General features: G+C 38.8%; 1 protein-coding gene across 1 annotated transcript in view; it reads left to right on the top strand.

Moving 5' to 3' along the window:
* LOC108712387 (anoctamin-4) overlaps positions 1 to 21,134 on the top strand; it is an 88,349-nt gene that overhangs the window by 23,234 nt on the left and 43,981 nt on the right. The window contains 2 exon segments of the mRNA XM_041588673.1: positions 17,594 to 17,788; positions 18,826 to 18,962. Coding sequence (XP_041444607.1) covers positions 17,594 to 17,788; positions 18,826 to 18,962 — 332 coding nt within the window.

Here is a 21,134-nt window from a genome sequence, read left to right as displayed (position 1 = left end):
AAGTTATAGGTCACATGGTTCTCTAGAGTGAAATCCCACCGCTCTCCATTTATTTCTATGGGATTTTTAAAAGAGTATTTATCAAAGGGTGAAAGTGAAAGTTCATCCTCTGAAATACACCCTTCAAAATCCCAGAGGAATTAATGGAGAGTGGCGGATTTTCACTATAGCGAACTGTGACAGTCTGTAACTTTTTGATAAATATACCCCCGTGTTTGTATTAGTAGATGGGCCCTAATATGTATATATTTAGGGAAGCTCTTTTCTCCAATTATCTTTGTTGGTTAAAAGTTCACTGATGACGTTTTGAAGAAATTTGTTTTAAAGTGTCTTTTTCATTGTTTTTTCTTCCCTCATGCTTCAATTTTTTTCTTTAAAGGCACAAAAAGCAAGTGGAAAACAATTACAGATGACTAAAAACAGACAATTTTATTCCAGTTACAGAAAGCTTTTTTTTTACGGTTTCAGCATATAGAGCCATTCAGACAGTAGTTGATCATGAAATGTTAAACAGGCAGCACTGAAATGGAATGCATAGTAAATGTGATGGGTCACGTGCGTATATATACCTTGAATAATTAATGCTAATATAATGAGTACAGAGCTTAATAACTCATCTGCTTGAACAGTATAAAACAATCCATGTATCTAGCAAGTGATTTGTACTCTTCTCCATGGGGCACATTTTCTAAAGGACGAATTTTCGCCAGCGACCGATTCGCACACTTCGCACCACTTTACCAGGCGCAAATCCGTTACCACTACGCTAATTCACTAAAATGCGAGGTTGCGTCCTGGCTGCTGAACGCTGGCAACTTTTCGCTAGCGATACTTTTCATAACCGAAGATTCGCTAGTGTTCGTTTGTGCCTAGCAAAAATTCGCTAGTAATCTTACGCTTAGGTCAATATGAATAGGGGGGGGTGCATAAAAGTCATATAGACATCTTTTTAAGAGATGTTGGTGTAAATGGTTGAAGTGGCCACTTTTTATTACAAATGTCCAAGGGAGCTTAATAAAGACATAAAAGCTCCTCTAATGCCCTAGACATGAGCCCACCCTAAAATATATGTGGCATGCCCAGCAAATGTGTTAAAAAAATGTTCACACAAAAATCTTTAATAACTCAGACTTTTGAAGGCAATCTGCTTTAAAAATAGAAAAGTCGCTTGCGTTTTCTTACACTTTTTATGACTTTCCGGGGTACAGGATATGATGTCACTGACAAGAGATTGAGGAAGCTGTAGCTTTGTTTCAGCAGTTTGTCTGGTTTGAGGTCGCGAAGGAAACTCTGGCGAAAGAGGTAACGTTCAGTAAAATCCGCAATTTCGCGAATTTGCGGAGCAACGATTATTCGCTAGAGTGAAAAGTCGGCTGGCGATAGAGTGAAAAAGCTAGCGACAGTATCTTTCGCTTGCGAATTGTCGATGTCCCTGCGGATGTGATTTTTGGCGAAAAGTTGCTAGCGTTGCCCTTCCAGATTTATTCTTTATAAAATCTTCCCTGCTCACCTATTCCATCTGGTTTAGAGCTTCCATTCGTGGAATGCCCATTAAGTAAATTGTCCATAAATAGGACTCATTTCTGAATGCTGAATATCTGATATTTTTTATTTCTTTGCTAAAAAAAAAGGCAAGCAAGAAGCTACTCAATGTTTGCACTTAGATAATTAGGTAGATAATTAGATTACCAGAGTTCCAGTGGTGGAACTACCGGGGGAGCAGGGGGTGCGAGGCCAGGGCCCGCACCCCCTCAGGGCCCCCCGGCAGCCCACGCGCCACTGAAAATGCGGGCGGTATGGAGAGGGGCGGGGCCCGGCTGCGCGTCACGCACCAGGGCCCGCCCCCTCTAGTTAGGATACTGCAGAGTTCTCATAATGCCCCTTGTAATCCAATTATCTACCTTGCAATGATCAAACATGGAGGATTGTCACTTTCCCGGTTTGCTCTGTGTAGACATTTACACAGTTTATTAGTTAGTTAGTTAGTTAGTTATTAGGCACCCCCAGTGATTCTGGTATCGACTAGTTCACTATAGTTTCTGCTAAGCATTGTACTGCCATCTTTTTTTGCTTTCCCAGGTTTGCCCTGCACTATCACTCCATAGATGCAGGTGTAGTTCATATGCACACATGGTGAGACATCTGAAAAACATGAAGTGGTGCTGAGCAGAAAGTAACATGGACTGTTATCAAGTACAAATTATGTGCTGGTACCTTTTATGTGGAAACCTCTGGGATGCTGCAGTAATGAGATCTTACCGTCTGTGTTTTGCAGGATAAACATAACGCTACCCAGTCTCTCCATTCAGAGAGGTTTCTGTAGTCATGGTGGGCATAGTCTAGCAATGATTGTGCTGAAATGCTGGTAACACTGATACCTGCAAGACACAGAGACAAGTAGTAAAGTGCTGGCAGCCGTGTAAGCATTGGAAACAGTATTTGCTTTGATGCTTTGCAGTCACTGCTTTCAAACGTCATGCTGACACTGCTCACTTTGCCTTGATTGGATGCTTCCAGGGACTGGCCAGGAATACTGATGGTCTCTTACAGAGTATCTATATGCCACATGGAAGAGGATTCTCCCACAGCTCTCAATGCCTGGAACTCAAGTCTTTGACCAAAATGAGATGTTAGTGCAGAGAGCAGGCAGCACATCGCTGGGCTGTCTGTGTGTGGCTTTGTGGCAGTAGCAGAACTTGCAGGTGTTTGCTTGTGTAAAGACCAGCCTTCCATGCTTGTCAGATCACCCTGCCGTCTACTGACCTGCCCAAGGATGCCATCCATCTGGAAAAAATAGAAAAACGATGCTGGGTATGTGTGAATTTCCTGCTCGTACGGTGAGTGTTGGAGTGTATGAGATGAGCCAAGCTCCTTGCTGCAGTACAGTAGAGCTCTCTCCTTCTGCTCTGTATGACCTTCCTTCCTTAGCTCTCTAGAGTGTAGTATGTTCAACTGCAGCAATCCCATTCAAACAGACAGCATGTGCTTAATAGGATGATCAGCAAATGTATCTGATGCTTTAGGTCTTTCTGTACAATAAACACAGTTAGATGTTTAGTATTTTGTAGGGACATGACTGTGAAGGGCAATGTTTAGTCTATTTGAAATCCGATTTTCCCTTATGGCAGTCGTGCACATTGCACTGGAGGAACTAGTTGCCTTTCATGCATAAGTGTACAGTATGTCCATAGTAGAAATAATGCCATTATCCAGTTGTTTGTACTGCACTGTTATGTTAGGTCCGTGAAAGTCATGGATATTTATGTTGCAGCAAGTATTGATTAGACTAACTGCCTGTACACATATCATACTGCAGCCAGGAGACCTTGAGTTTTACCTTAAAACAGCTGCCACTACCATCCGTCCTTCGTCTGCAGGATAGTAATTGATTATTACAGCTCCCCGAGGGAGCTACTTGCCTATTATGCAAATGTAACTGGTGTGATGTTTTGTGTGTTATTTGGTTATATCAGTGATAATTTGTGATATGTTTTAGCAAGGAGAGTTAACAGGCAGACCAAGTGCATGGCTGGCTATTATTCAGCATAGCCCTGTATGCTGCCTTTCTTATAGCCCTCCCTATTTAAAGGGAACTGCAATTTGTTAACTCCTTTAGTGCCACAACAAGGCTTAATTGCATTATGCAATTAAATCTTGATAAAGGCTCTAGATGTGAGCAGAAACATTGATTTTGTGGTATGTTGGAATAAAGACATTGATGTTTTTTAAACAAAATCCCAGGAGTGTGCTACTATATTTGGTTGTATGGATATGATCCCAGAAGCAGCACTGGGGTAAAATTAAGAGATATACCCTAAGGAGTGTTGATCTTTATGGTATGTATATAAATATATATATATATATATATATATATATATATATATATTTATATATTTATATATATATATATATATATATATTCCTAATCAGATTTTCTTCTGTGGGGGTGGATGTCTCTGCAACGCAGTAAATACTTGAAGTGCTGCAATATAATCAGATTGATTCTGCACACAAGATATATATGGACATGAGTGGTATTGCAAAAGTAAAGAATTTATAAAAAGCTTTTAGCAGGATAATTAAGCCAGTAAGAAACTATGTTACAAATAGTGATGGGCGAATTTGTGGCGTTTCCCGCGAAATTCACAAAACGGTGAAAAATTCGAGAAACGGTGCCGGTGTCTCGTTTTTGGCGTCCAAAAAAAACGGATGTCGAAATTTTTTCGGCAGTTTTGCGAATTTATTTGCCCGCGGCGAATCGTGGCAATTCGCCGCAAATTCGCACCTGCCGAATAAATTCGCCCATCAATAGTTACAAATACTGTGCACATCAAACAGAGTGTCTGACAATTTCAAATACATACATCCCATTTGAGATAGCATTCAGGGGAGCAGTTATCCAGGCCATTGAGATTACCAATGTAATACAAATGCTTAGCCATTATAATAATCATTTTGCGCCATTAATAAATTATTCTACAACTCCAGTGTTTTACATTACTGAAGTAATATCACGGTGCTTCATTATAGTCCTATTGTCACATGTACATGCATTTATCATTTTATTCTTGATAGTAGATCTTCGTTCTGAATTTTACTATGGCATGAAAATAGCACATTTATCTCTTCAACAAGCTTTTACGATCCAAGCCATTTTCTCAGCAATTCTTTTTGGGTAAGGTCACACACTGGGCAATTCGGGGACATTTAGTCGCCTGGCGACTAATCGCTTGGTCTTTGCAGCGACCAATTTCCCCGAACGCCTTCCGTCATTGCGCTGGCTAAAATGAAAAATCGCCGGGCGTGACCTTATCCTTAGCTTATTAATTCACTGCTTTTGTCACATTTTTCCTGTGCAATGTTTTTTTGTTTCTTCTGCTTATTTCCCATGTGTGCAAGTATCACCCAATTAGAATGACCCACAGTCACCCTGACCGACAACTACACAATCCAGCGCTTTTTGAAAATAAAGCAGTGGATGTTTTATATATAAAACCCCAACCCTTCTCCCGACACTTGCACTTTAATACAGAGGTGAAGGGTAGGGGCAAGCACGGAATTATTTGCTTAAAATGGGAAAATGGGCTCGGTGGGAGGCGGTTTTCCAATAATTTAGATCTTTCTAGATAAGGGGTTTCAGGGATCCCATATATATACAGTGTCTGCACTCCAATGCAACAGCGTTCAAAAGGCGGGATGCTCAGTCAAAATGTATGTGTAAAAAAATAGTTTCAGACCAGCACACCCTATATAAAAAACATATATTTTATTACTGATACATTGTACCAAAAAAACTGACTCTTCGGTTCTCTCAGGGACCTTTCTCTGAAACGTCAGTTTTTTTGGTACAATGTATCAGTACTAAAAGATATATGTTTTTTTTTATATACAGTAGAGACAGAGTACTGCACACACTGGGACTTAATATAAAGAAAAAAGTTTATTTACAAAAAATCCAATATTTCAAGCACAAACAGTTCTCTTCCTCAAGAAGAGAACTGTTGGTTTGTCCCTGAGGAAGAGAACTGTTTGTGCTGTCTCTCTCTCTCTCTCTCTCTCTCTCTCTCTCTCTCTCTCTCTCTCTCTCTCTCTCTCTTTCCTGAAGGAAACTATTATTACTTAGTATAAGTAATAAGTATAAGTATACTTGTCTTGGAGGCTGGGAATGCATTATGCCATTACATAATTTTTTAATTATGATATATTTTGTAGATATATATATACACACAAAGTGCTCGTTTACAAATGCAAAGTGCTTCCCATGTGCTTATACATGCTCCTTGGAACTTGCACATAGCACCAATGGTCCACATCAGGCGGCATGAAAATGACTTAATTTCATTAAATCGCATGCTAGCAGCATTTCTGGTGCATCAATCATCAACGAGAAATAGCAGCCTCTGACAGTAAACAACATGACGTGCACGATTTAGCAACATGAACTCTTGGCTAAATTACGCTGGAGAGTTTGTGGGATCCTACGAAATCCTACTTTATCTGATCCCTACAGATAAAGTCAGATAGTATGTATGTATTTCGATTAGAAGAAAAGGTTTGTCAGACAACATGAGATTTTATCTCATGATGAGGTAAAATCTGATGTCTGACAAACCTTTTCTGCAAAGAGATTTTCATTGCATGAAGCGCAGCATGCAGTGTTCCCTAATGACAGGCATGTCGTGTTGGATTGCAAAGCTTCCATGTAGTTTACACATCAGATCATTTGAATAACCTTTCTTGTTTTCTTCCTGTTTTCCTTTCTGTTAAAAGAAGCAGTCAGGATTATCAATCATTCAGGATAATCAATCATTCTTTTTCTGAGAGGCTAAGGTATTCTGTGATGAGCAGAGGACTTGGGGACACAAACCTGCAGCAATACATCTTTGTATATTTTCTGTGCACTGCTGAACACAATTGTAATTATTTAAAAGCATTACATTGCTTTCATGTTGCCTACATGATACGTGTTGTTTCAGCAGATGTTTGCTGTATTTTGTGGCAAAAATATACAGATTTATAAAATACTTTTTGCCATGTTCCCTGTTAACAGCACTGTGTATAAAGCATTATTCTGGATTACCATACCAGTACAAACCTTTTAGGTCAGCTTGATAATATCTGGCCAGAAGTTCATATTCATTGAAGTTATTGTGTCTGTGTTTATTAAGAGGCTACACGCAATGTTTTGGGGCAGGGCACCCCAAACTAGGGGTGTAACTACAGAGGAAACAGACCCTGCAGGGGAGCCCAGAAGAGTAGAGGGCCCAGTGGGGCCCTAATTAATTAGCAAGTTCTATATATTTTGGTAGAATTGGTATAATGTTTTGGGGCCCTAAGTTTAATTTGCTGTGGGGCCCAGTAACTAGTATCTAGTTATGCCACTGCACCAAACCATAAAGCATTGACATCAAGAACTGTTAAGGCCTTTGGTAAAAGGTGTTGCTTAGAGCAGCCCAAAAAAACAGAAAAATATGTTTACAATATTTTGATGTATATGCAGCGCCGGATTTCACTGAGGCGCGCCCCTAGGCCGTGCGGTCCGACCAGGCGGCCGCACGGTCCTAGCGCCCACCTCACCTCACTTTCCCAGCGCGCCAGCGAAAAAACGCCGGCGCAGCTGCTGTAAATGAATGGGGACGCACGCGTCCCCATAATGCGGCTGGGCGGCATGCCGCCCCTATTTTTTTGCCGCCCTAGGCCCGGGCCTATGCGGCCTTGCCGCAAATCTGGGCCTGTGTATATGTTTTGTGGAATTTGTTCTTTATGCTTTAAATTATGGATTATATAAATCACACATACATATTTATGCCTCGTCTGTAGGGGCAGGCTTTCTCTCTTGCTGTAGTTAAGGTTTATATGATTTTGTATATATGCATACTCTAAAAAACATAGATCGAGTACTCCCAGCTGTTGTTGAGCAGTATCTCCAGTGGGAACAAATTCTGACTTTCAGAGATAGATAATCCTTTAAAACTGACAATGCAAAAATAATGAGTTGTATCTTCAACAAATTAAAAAAAGCAAATAAATCATCCACAATAAATTGGATACCAATATCTTCTGGCAGATTGAACCCCAGTGTTTGCAGCTTCTTGGGAACCTTCTTGTTCCTAAGCAAATGGATTGACAACAATAAACCCTTATTATCTCGTTAAATAAAGGCACACTGTCTTCTCAATAAAGCCTGGTTACTGATATGGCAAGTACTGTATTTACAAGACAACAGCACATAATTAATATTTCAGTTTCTCTGTATATATGCAGTTGCCCAGAGATTATATTCTTAAAGAGAAACTATAATGTAGTTAAAACTATAATTTACTTCATTTTCATTGGAAGCATAAACGAGGGCATTGGTTACCTAGGGCTTATTGCTACTGGTAAATGGATCTCACCCAAATATAACTGCCATCCCAAGTCCACATTAATTTTTAAACAGTCATAATCAGCATGCTACAAATACCATACCTCCCAACTGTCCCATTTTTCACAGGACAGTCCCGATTTTGACAGCTCAACCTGCAGTCCCGGATTGTTACTGAAATGTCCAGACTTTCTCTTTGATCTCCTGCTCTGAACAGCCAGAAAAAGATACAAAGTTTCTAACTTAATTGGCTTTTGGCAGAGAGCCCAGAATACTGGCAAGTGCACTTTGAAGCAATTGTAACAATTTAAGATACACAAAGAAACAATTGTAACAATTTAAGATAAGAAAGGTCTCTTGGGGAAACTGTGGCTTGCAGCTTAAAGGGCATTTCACCTTCATTAGCAGAACTTTAATAACACATATAAACAACAGAAATTTGTTCAAACTTTCATAACTTGACAAATTTTTTTAAAATGAACCTGGTAATTACGATGTGTCGCCACAAAAATGGGCATGCTCAAAGATTTTTCGCCTCAAATCTTTTTGTCCCTCTTTCTGTTTCCAAAATGTTGGGAGGTATGAAATACGATCTCACTCTACTATACCTGCTATCCCACAGATGCAGTTTCTTACCACAGGCTGTTAAGCCCAATGCTATAGACCAGTGCTCTCCAATTTCCATGGTACAGAGGGCCAGAATTTTTAAGGCCTACATGGCGGAGGGCAATAATGGAAATCAGTGTTGAACGCTACCTTTTTTTTTAAACCACACCCACTTTAAGCCACACCCATCTTACAAGAAATGTTAAAACAATACACAAGAAGCTTAGGGCAGGCAGAGTATGAACCACACATGGAGCATAGGGCAGGCAGAGTATGGCACACACAGGGAGCATTGGGAAGAAAGACGATAGCACACAGAGACAAGCTATAGCAGGCAAATTATGACACACACAGGAAGCATTTGGCAGGAAGAGCATGGCACACACATGCAGGGCAGGGCTTTTACAGCCTGAATCTGTGATCAATACAGGGGGTCAGTTAAAGGGGGTGTTCACCGTTAACTTAACTTTTAGTATGTTATAAATGGACAATTCTAAGCAACCTGTCAATTGATCTTCATTATTTATTGTTTATAGCTTTTTAATGATTTACCTTCTTTGCCTGACTCTTTCCAGCTTTCAGACAGGGGGCACTGACCCCATCTAAAAAAACAAATGCTCTTTAAGGCTACCTATTTTTTTATTATTGCTATTTTTTATTACTCATCTTTCTATTCAGACCTCTCCTATTCATATTCCAGTCTCTTATTCAAATCAGTTTATGGTTGCTAGGGTAATTTGGCTAATTGCAAACTAGAGAGCTGCTGAATAAAAAGCTAAATAATTCAAATACCACATATAATAAACAATGAAGACCAATTGCAAATTGTCTCAGAATATTACTCTCTGCATCATTCTATAACTTAACTCAAAGGTGAACAACCCCTTTAATCTCAGTCCTGATAGATATATAGTCAATGATGCCCCAGATTAAAAATAGGCATTGGTCAGTTTTCTAGAAACAATCCAGGCAGCTATCCGAAGAGCCAACTTTGTAGATACACTGTGATAAAATCTGCTGCATCATTAGATAATAGATGATCTGAAAAACAGGCTACGTCTATTATAAACGATCACTGTGATTTAAGAATGAAATTCTTGCCAGCACAATTTTAATTTTGTGTTACTATGTTAATTTAGGAGTAATTGCTATTTGCCTGCTTCATTATCTTTGACAATTTTGATATACAAAGCTCTACCCTGGTTCCCGCCATAGCCTCTGGTGATGAAGCACAAATACAACCAATGAATGGTTATGGCACACTTGCCTTTATTAACTGTTCTGTTTTTTTTTTTAACTTAGTTGAAAAGCAGTGTGTAAACTATAGGGCTCATTTAATTACCACTCTCCCCTGCAGAACACAGAATTTCTCCCAGAATCCAGCATCAGAGCATACATCAAAAGTGGATGCAGTGCATATAGAGGTATGGGATCTGTTATGCAGAAGCCAAATTATCCACAAAGCTCCAAATTACAGGAAGGCTATCTCCTACAGACTTCATTTTAATCAGATTATTAATATGTTTAAATGTATTTCCTTTTTCTCTGTAATAATAAAACAGTATCTTGTACTTGACCCTGACTAAGAAATAATTAATCCTTGTTGGAGATAAAACAATCCTATTGGGTTTAATTCATGTTTAAATGATTTTTAGTAACAGAAAGACCCCTTATCTGGAAAAAAAACCCAGGTCCCAACAATTATGGATAACAGGTCCCATGCCTGTGCTGCATTTATATGTGAATGGGGTCACTTCCGTATAATAGCATCAATAATGGCAATATCAGCCAATAAATGATGCCTACAGTGTGCATTAAAAATAATTGTAAGAATTTTTATGGAAATTTACTCACTGTAGGACAGGGGTGCCCAAGCTTTACCAATGTGGCGATCTACTTTCAAAGGTTATCTCACCGTGGTCTACCACCTCATCTGCCATGGAAACTGTAACATTTTATGAAAGAGTGAAACTCATTTGGTGAAGGAACAGATTTTTTTTTAACATGTGAATTTGAGTTTTTGACCATGATATGTGATTTGAGTTTTTTGGATAAAAAAATTGCAACTGTTTTCAAATTTGAGGATCTGAAACTTTTTATTTATAGTCCAAAAATTCAAAAACCTGAATATAAAAAAAAAAAATCAGCATCTAAAAGCTGGATTATATAAGAGTAAACAGAAGGCATATTTCCCAAATTCAAGTTATTTTAAAGCTTGAGTGTTTCAAAATAAGCCACATTTTGCATACATTGAAAATGATAAGTAGAATGTGATTTCACAGTGTTTGAGATGTTTTTTTCACATTTTTAAGCAATTGAGTTTTCAAGATTCACAATCAAGATTTTTCCAGTTTTTTTGAAAAACCTCAAATAAACTAGAATTCTCATAAATTTTACTTTTAAGTACAAATACCATAGCGCTGACAGGGTTTAGGGTGCATGAAAAATATATGATTTGGGGAAAGATACTGTTAAAAAATAAACCGCTGTAATAGTATGAGAGTCTTGCCTGACACCTGTAGTTAGGACCAGCAGTACAATGAATAGCATTAGTCAATTGTTTGATAACAATTACATTTACCGGTACAGATAATTAAATAATTGAAATTATTTATAATTTATAAAACTGTTATACTTTCATTATGAAAAATGTTGTATTTGGTTTACCTACCGTTAAATGATAGATTACAGCTATTGCAGAAAGTACCAAATATGCTGGAAGACATTTAATATTTCATATGTTCGTCTGCTCCTTTGAAAGAACAATGCAGCATACTTCAGGGCAGAAACTGATGACTTTGAGAATATTACTGGAAGTCAATCACCTCTTTTCCTAGAAGCAGAGATCCAACTATCTTCTAATTTCCCAAGGGTTCTGGGCTTTCTTATAATTGCTGAAGTTCACATTAAAATTTCTAAAATATATAAGCAGTATTTCTTTATTTTTCCCCTATGTTTAAGTATTCATACTTTTGATACACCACCAGGACAATTTGTTTTATAAATAAAGTAAAGTATGTGATAAGGCTTGTGATATATTTTTAAATCAAGATCTTTTGGGATTGCTTGTACATGTACTGTGTAGAGAAGACTGAAGGATTGTGTACAAAGGGCTGTTGGCAGTTCTTCATTCTTTACTAAGAGGGTGGTCTTCATGGATCTATACAGGATCCACTTTTATTTAATCTGTTCATGATAATTATGTTGGGTCCTTTCAAAATGTATCATCCTTGCAGGATGATCCAGACAAAATGGCCATCAGGCCACATTTACATTTCTGCCTCCTTTTGATCACTTCTTTTTTTGTTACCATTTGTGAAAAATAATACACTTTCCTCTGCCTTGTAAAGTAATCTGCAAGCTTGGACAAGGTTGGCATTCTTTTGTTTTAAAAAATGAATATTCAGATGTTATGCAACTACCAGACCCAGAATCTTTATCTGTTGTTATAGATTACATCCTGCAAATACTATGGGGCAAATTCACTAAGCCGCGAAGCGCCGAACGCTAGCGTTAAGTCGCTAGCGTTAATTCGCTAGCGTTTGGCATTTTCGCTACTGCACAAATTCACTAACGAACGCTGGCGTAGTTTCGCTAGTGTTACTTCGCAACCTTACGCCAGGCGAAGTTTCGCTAGCGACGAAACTACGCAAATTCACTAACTTGCGCAGTGTACTGAACGCTACCTTTTACGCTAGACTTCCTTCGCCACCTCAGACCTTGCGAAGCGCAATAGAGTAGATAGGGATTGTTTAAGAAAAAGTCACATTTTTTTCTAAGTCCCAAAAAACGCTGGCGTGTTTTCTACATGATGGCTGATAGGCTGAAAAAGATCGAACATTTTTTGGGGCTCCCCTTCCTCCCCCCTACATTTCCTGACTCATGGCAACTTACCTAGACAGTGGGCACATGTGTAGGGCAAAATAAAATTTTTATTTGCTGATTTGAAGGTTTTCTAGGCATTTGTTGTGCAGATACGTGTTCCTCCATTGAAATTTGAATTTCGCGCCGTATGCAAATTAGCCATCGCTAGCGTAACTTAGCTTTATATAGCGAATCAACGCTAGCGCAACTTCGCAACCTTACACTACCCCTGTGCGCAACTTCGGATTTTAGTGAGTTTGCGGAGCCCTGGCGAAACTACGCCTGGCGAAGTGCGGCGAAGTTGGGCCTGGCGCAACTTCGCATCTTAGTGAATTTGCTCCTATATGTCTCTGAAGATCCAATGTCTAGTAACTAGGGCTGCCACCTGGCCGGTAAAAACGTTGTTTGATGCCAATGTTATTTATAGGGAAAAACTATATAATTATAGGAAGGCAGGTATTTTTTTCCAGAAAAGGTGGCTACCGTATTGCAACCATGTGTAGTTTTTTCTAGAACCAGTACATTTCTTGTGTATAATGGCGCTCTAATCGTAGGTCATCAGAGCTTTGGCGTGTCAGGAAGCAGCGGAAAGCACAGAATGTTAACCAATCCTTTAAACAAAGTCAGTATTGACAAGTGGCACTCAGATTCATTAGAAGCTGGTTCTCTTTATTGTCGTTTTTCTACTTCATGTTGAAAGGGAAGCCTTTACACAGTCTGCCCATGACTAAAGTTGTTCATCAGCAAATGACAGGCCTTTTTTGAAGTGTCTGTCTATATTCTCCTATTTATAATGAGGCTTCTGCATTCTAATGAACATGCTGCTCGCTTAACTGCTAATATTTCTATTCTTGCAGTTCAGTTAAAGTCATTTCTTAAACATTCATGCTTCACAGTAGGTTTCAAAATCATCTTAACAAGCAGAGTGTCAGTAAATGGAAAATCCAGGCGTACATCCTTTAAAGACGGGAAAGCTCATTACAATATTCATTTCAAGGCAGTCTTAAGTTAATGCCAGAGGGCAGAAATTAGAGAATGTCTGATGAAGGTCATGGGTTTCCTTATTAGTTATAATGCAAACTGATAAGTATTTACATGGATATTTGTACCAATATTTATACAATTAGTATTGATAATGTGAAAAATGGTGTATACAGTACATGGTAATAGGGATGTAGCGAACGGCGGAAAAAATGTTCGCGAACATATTCGCGAACTTGCGACAAAACATGCGAATAGTTCGCGAACGTCGCGAACCCCATAGACTTCAATGGGAAGGCGAATTTTAAAAGCTATAAAAGACATTTCTGGCCAGAAAAATGATTTTAAAGTTGTTTAAAGGGTGCAACGACCTGGACAGTGGCATGCCAGAGGGGGATCAAGGGCAAAAATGTATCTGAAAAATCCATTGTTGACACAGCGCTGCGTTTTGTGCTGTAAAGGGCAGAAATCACACTACGTCACTCAGGTGATGTTTCTGGACACGGAATGTGAAAAAGCTCACACAGCTAGGTGGCACTTGGTTAAAGACTGGGCAAATAATGCCTGCAAGGGCAACGTATACACTACAGCCGTTGGATACGGAATATATTATTGCTGCTTGAAAAACGTCACTCGGGTGGTGTTTCTGGAGACGGTATTATTATTGATATTTAGACAGCTAGGTGGCAGTTGTTTGAAGAACAGATGCAGATGAGAGATCAGCAGCAGGACAGACAGCTGCCCACAGCAGCTACATACAGAGCACTGCAGTAGAAGGTAGATTACTAGCCAGCAAAGCTACCTAACCTAAAATGTCCCTCAAATCCCTGCAGAGTTCTGTCCCTACAATACAGAGCAGTATCAAGTAGATTACTAGCCAGCAAAGTTACTATCAACTGTCCCTCAAATCACTAACAGCTCTCTCCCTACACTAGCTCTTCCAAGCACACACAGGCAGAATGAAAAAACGCTGCAGGGCTTCAGTTTATATATGGAAGGGGAGTGGTCCAGGGGGTGTGGGGGTGGTCCAGGAGGGAGAGCTTCCTGATTGGCTGCCATGTATCTGCTGGTCTGGGGTGAGAGGGCAAAAATAAGCGCCAGCTAAGGCGAACCCAAATTGGCAAACGTCGCGCGACGTTCGCGAACATTCGCCGAACGCGAATAGTCGATGTTCGCGCGAATTAGTTCGCGGGCGAACAGTCCGCGACATCCCTACATGGTAAGTATATTTTTCATTAACGGTGTATTGTGGCTTCTTCTCTTTTTGCAACAATGCTTTCATCATGGATCAAGTACTCTGTCTCATCACAAGTGTCTGCATCTGCAGCAGATGCCCAATATGGACACTAAATTCCTGTTTTCTCTACAGAAATGCCTGAGGTATAAATATGGAAACAATTGTTATATAAGGGAGAGAGACTGATCAGTAATGGTTCCCAGTAGTGATGTGCGGGTCGGGATTTCCCTGACCCGCGCTGCCGATGACATCACAAAAAGGGCGGGGCGAGCAGGTGCAGTGACAATAAAAGAAGAACCTGGAAGTCAGAAGCTGGCATTTGATGGTGGCGGGCGGGAAGAGCAGGAGAAGAGCTCAACCCGCCCGCCACGCGTGAGGGAGAGTGTGAGGTCAGACCGAACCACATTACTAGTTCCCAGCTGTTACTCCATTTATCCCCAGTAGGTCTGCACTATATTTACCGGTAGATTTATCAAAATGTAAGATTAGAGCTCACCATAGAAAAACTCACCCATGTTCTATTCAATCCTATGGGATTTTTAGCATCGTATTTATAAGGACAAGTAAACCCATTTTTTACATTCATTCCCCTCTCCCAGATCACTACCTTTTTTTATTGAGATACCCTCTGTAATGTCGTTAATCTTTCCTTGTAGTGTTTCTCTAGATTAGAAGATCGTGTCTGCCATTTTTGTCCGGATCGTGTCACCATGCACATCTTTCCCATTCATATGTGAACTTTCCCTGCATCAGTTTTAGGTGCACTGTCTTATTCTTTTTTACAGTGGATGAGCATCAGCGAATGCTCTCACCATAATTAGGATGTGCACAGGCGCCAAAACCAAATACTATGTAATGGGCACATTTTTGAGTCTTGGTCTTGAGAGGAGAGCGGTGACTTCTGTGTAGTGCTCGTTTTATACTTCAAGCTTTTGGGTAATCATTGGCTAAGGATCTTTTAAACGGAGGCATGCGTCAGCAAAATTTCTACACTGATATGCCTGTAAAGAGGTACACCTTTCCCTGAACTTCATATTATATTTAGCCTTTCCTTGTTCTTCAATGGAGTTCACCATTTGATAAATATGCTTTTAAAAATCCCATAGGAATGAATATATAGTGAGTGAGTTTTATTGTGTTGAGTTCTAAATTCCCACTTTGATAAATCTGCCCCATTATGTTTCAATGCTTCCGTTTCACATTTCTTGCCTTGATGGCCATAATACTGATACCACTGCGAATTGCAAGCAACAATGATAGATTGTTTGGAGGAGAATTAAGGTTTTTGCATATATATATATATATATATATATATATATATATATATATATATATATATATATATATATATATATATATATATATATATATATATATATATATATACATGTAGAACAGGACAGCTCCCACCTTCAGTTAAAGCTACCTCGTAGCTGCCCCTGTGCCCGGAGTAGAATATTGATACAAAAAGAACAAAAAACCAGCACCAGGGGTCTTTGCAGTGAAAAAAACTTGTATTATCACATTAGTCGGTTGTACATACTAATGTGATAATACAAGTTTTTTTCACTGCAAAGACCCCTGGTGCTGGTTTTTTGTTCTTTTTATATATATATATATATATATATATATATATATATATATATATATATATATATATATATATATATATATATATATATATATATAAATTATTAATTGTCTTTATTGACATAAGTAGATGTTTAATGCAATAATAGTGTTTAACATCTATCACTGCAGTTAGGATGACAGGCTAGGATAGGGCGAAATGGGCTGCATATTTCATTTGAAAAGTTAGGTAGGAGGACAGCGGGGCACCAACAATTCTGCTGCTATGATTCTCAGACAGGCATTCACCATTTTACTGGATGTTGGAAGATAAGCTTTGTTTCATGAGCTACAGCAGGGGCCCCCAACCGTTTTTTAACCATGAGCCACATTGAAATATAAAAAAGGTTGGGGAGTACACAAGCATGCAAAAAGTTCCTGGGGGTAAATACAAAGGGGGGTTGTGGGAGCACCCGCATTGCTAAGTAAAAATGTATAGAAGTATACATGTGTTAACAAAGACAGGGGTTTTTAGTTACAAAGTTATGATCATAAAGTTGAAAAGCCACCATACTACGTCAAGGTAAACCCCATATGGCAGTCCCTAACTTGTTTACCTACCAGTCATAGTATTGAGGATCCTGTGTCTCTCTGCATAATAGCATTAGTATAGTAAAAAGTAAAAGTCTGCTGAACCTTGGTTTCTGTCTGAGGGCTAAATCCTCCCTGACTGGTAGGTTGCAAATCCTGGCCTACCCATCCCGCTGGGCAAATGCCCCTAACTTGTTACTTACCCTTCTGCGCAGGTCCAGTCCAGGGAGTTCACAGACGACATCTTCTTCCACACGATCTTCTTCCTGCTTGAACGGCGTTTTGGCGCATGCGCAGTAGGAGCATTTCGCCGGTACGGATCTACTGCGCATGCGCCAAAAGTCACGCAGTACTTTTGGCGCATGTGCAGTAGATCGTACCGGCGAAATGCTCCTACTGCGCATGCGCCAAAACGCCGTTCAAGCAGGAAGAAGATCGTGTGGAAGAAGATGTCGTCTGTGAACTCCCTGGACTGGACCTGCGCAGAAGGGTAAGTAACAAGTTAGGGGCATTTGCCCAGCGGGACGGGTAGGCCAGGGGGAGGAGGGAGGGTGGGCAACACACGGGAGGGGGGGGAGGGTTTTTGCGCCAACTAGGTTTCCTTCCCCTTTAAGCCAGAAATTCAAAAATAAGAACCTGTTTTGAAGCCACTGGGAGCAACATCCAAGGGGTTGAAGAGCAACATGTTGCTCACAAGCCACTGGTTGGGGATCGCTGGGCTACAGTGTTCTTTTGGTGAACCAAAAGACTCCAAGAATTTTAAAATTAAAATATTTGAAAAAATAATAGGCGATACACATATATATTGTCAGATTTAGTAGAAGTACTGGCAAGTATGGCTGGCCTAACTCTGTGACCTATCCTATTTTCTTGTCCCCTAGGAATAAGCATATCTATTCATGGGTCTAAAAACCAGTTGCAAATCCATCAAAAGAAAAGTGTACCCAGCCATTCTCTTCCTAGCAGACAAATTGTGGTCAGGCATTCCTCACTTCCGCCACTCAGAAGAGCAATAAGAATGAAGGCCTCCGGCAAATGTGCACTCTCAAATGGGAACACAGAAATTCAATACCCAGGTAAAATTGTAATGCTGAACCCGTGTTGCACTTCTTTTTATCAACAATAACCATAAATACACCTCTAGAGTGCAAGATTTCACTTATTTCATGCTTACCAATCCATGTCTTGAGCATTCCTCATTAGCTTCAAAAGAACAGAACAATAGTTGTTCTCTGTAATTTCAATGGTAATCCCTTTTTCAGTTACATGGTCAAGGGCTTGCTAATACAGCAGATTTCTCATGGTTTCACTTGCTAACAGAAAAAAAAATAAAGGGAAGTTAAAATCTTCTTAGAAACTGAATACATTTTGCCAATATATTATATATAATATATTTTATAATATTATAATATATAATATAATTAGAGCATGTATCATTCAAAAACTAGTACCCACAAACTAACAGGGGACTTTTCATTATAGTATTTAAGCATTCCCAGTAAAATACTACGAAAAACACAAAGAAATGTGTATATGTTGGATAAATATGTCATATAGTTGGGTGGTAATTTGAAATTTGAGGTTGAACTATATATATATATATATATATATATATATATATATATATATATATATATATATATATATATATATATATATATATATATAACCAATTTGGTTTAGGCCAGACAAAAATAGTGAAGAAAGCTGGATTCAGCTCACCCTTAAATGGCATTTCCTTTTCCTATTGGGTTGTTTTTTATTTATGAGCTATACTCCCCTTAAGAGGGATGAACTGGTCAGACTTTATAAAAGGAAATAATGTGTTAATATGAATCAGATTATCATAGCAACATTATAATGAGGGCAAGTACTCTCAATGAGAACGACCAGACTAACTGCAACAAAAAGGACAGAAAACGTTGCAATGTCTTTGATTTCATACAATCACATTGCTAAATAGATTTTTGGGGTTTTATACTAATTTAATAGGGATGTGATAGGTAGAGTGAAGTTACTTGTTTTAGGGAGGTGCCCAATACTTGATTATATTTTTGACGTAGAGGTAGCATAATCATATTGATGTAATCTGGAATCTCTGTTCTATTTTCAGGAGTTAAAGATATAAATATATTCTTTGAGGATTTAGAAGCTGCAAACAGTCCATCAAAAGACGATGATTCTCTGCTGCATGCTGGCAATTTAACAAGCATGTCAGATGAAGTCAGCCGGTTAGACGCAGAAGGAGAGGTAAGGCGTTTTCACTCAGACAAGGCCAGTTAAGAGGTCACTATGCACAAAATACTTGTTCACAATTATCTTCCATTAAAAAAAAAAACCCTAAGACTTTTTCCTCTCTATCAGAACTTGTGTCCCCAATGTCTATCTATTTTACAAGCTTTATATAATTATCATAGATTTATCTCATTTTATTTATGTTGTGTCATTGACACTCTTGTCATTATCTTACAACAAACTGTTCTACAAATATTTTTTCTAGAATTATATATAGATAGATGTACCTGACAAATCAAAGAAAACAGCCTCAAGGCATCTAAATGTATAATATAGTAGATTTTCTTAAATTTTAATTTTGTTATGCTTGCCTATCTACTTTATAAAGAATGCTTTGGCACTAGAATAAAACAATATGCTATGGTATCATGCTAAAGAAGTAGTGATGGACGAATTTGCGCAATTTCGATTCGCCGACAAATTTCTAAACGGGTGAAAAATTTGCGAAATTGCGCCGGCGTCCATTTTTTTTTACGCTGGTGAATTTTTGCCAGCGAATTTTCAGGGCCATTTTGCGAATTTATTCACCATGGCGAATCGTGCAAATTCTCCCCCAATTCGTGTCTGGCGAATAAATTCGCTCATCACTATAAAGAAGTCCTGTTTCTAAATACCATACAATGACTGTTCTATATACATTGCCATACTGTATGTATACTTCATTTTACATTGACAAGTTTGAATTTCTGGGAAGTTATGGGGTTGACCAGGTCTGGGCAGGTGAACATATTTCACTGAGATGTCAATGCAAAATGTAATTTGTTGTGCTGGGATCAACCATCCTGGGATATTATAGCAAATGGCTCGCATTCTTTCATACTCATCAAACCATTCACTAACCACCCATGCAAAATATTGAGCCACTGTGATCCTTTCACATTTGCTTCCAATTAGAATAGTAATGCTTCAGCACAGGATCATAGTGATCAATACAGATTGGCTTTGTGTTTCACAGCCTCAGCCTAATTACAAGTGCAAGATAAATCTCAAATGTATTAGATCAATCATCATTTCTAGACATAGCAATATAGCTATTTCTTGTACATATCAGACTATAAAGGAAACATCACGAGGCTGAACATAATGCTATAAGGTATTTGCTGTTAAAATAAAAAATTCCACTAGTTCCTCGAGTAATGACCACAGGCGCAAAGAACAAAGAGAGGGAATTTACACACACAGAGCATTCACTGGGCCACTCTCCCTAGTGAGAACTGCAGCACCTAGCATGCGATAAATCTCGATAATAAAGAGTGGTGCTAGGAGCTGTAGTCCAGTGATATTTAGGTAATAGTGTTTTCATTTTCCCACTACAATTTCATTCCTAAATATGCATATCTCCCAACATTTTGGAAATAGAAAGAGGGACAAAAAGATTTGCTGTGCTCCATGCAGTGAATTTGTTGTCCTCAGCCTCATAGTTTTCTCAGCACAGAGCAATGACTCCTCCTTTTCAGGTCGCCACAATTTTTTGCTGCCACTTATAACCTTCTTAGCCCCAAAACAAATGTTATGAATAGGGAAATTGCCTGTGCAGTGGCTATCAATATACTTCAATGGTTGATAAATCAATTTAAAGGGCATTCGTACGTCAAGTTTATCTTGAATATGTCTAGTGCATGCCACCTGAATCTACAGAAAGAAATATTGCTTTCTAAAGCTTTCACCCTGGCTAAAAAACAGCACCTACAACAAAACAAAGCAAAGCGCTAGAACAACATTCAAGATCACAAGTGCATGAAATTTTTTTATTTTTCCATCATCTGAAATGCATTTTTGTTTGTATAATTCTGCATTTTGCACATCTTCCATGTTTAAATATTGGTAATGGGGACTCTGAATTGCAGGCATGTTTAGGGTTTTTTCTTAAACATAAATAATTCAGGTCACACATACGGATATATTCAACACGATTTCAAATTTAAAAAATATGTTACTTTATTGGTTCCATTAAAATATGTTAGCTTCGGTACAGTGCATGATAATCACCACTGACGCGTTTCATGCCCTATGGCACTTCCTCAGAGTTCTGAGGAAGTGCAATAGGGCATGAAACGCGTCAGTGGTGATTATCATGCACTGTACCGAAGCTAACAAATTTTAATGGAACCAATAAAGTAACATATT

This window comes from Xenopus laevis, chromosome 3S (genome assembly GCF_017654675.1).
Source record: "Xenopus laevis strain J_2021 chromosome 3S, Xenopus_laevis_v10.1, whole genome shotgun sequence".
In the NCBI taxonomy this organism is placed as follows: Eukaryota; Metazoa; Chordata; class Amphibia; order Anura; family Pipidae; genus Xenopus; species Xenopus laevis.
Note: the sequence above shows the minus strand (reverse complement) of the source record. Positions and strands in the feature narration are given on the sequence as shown.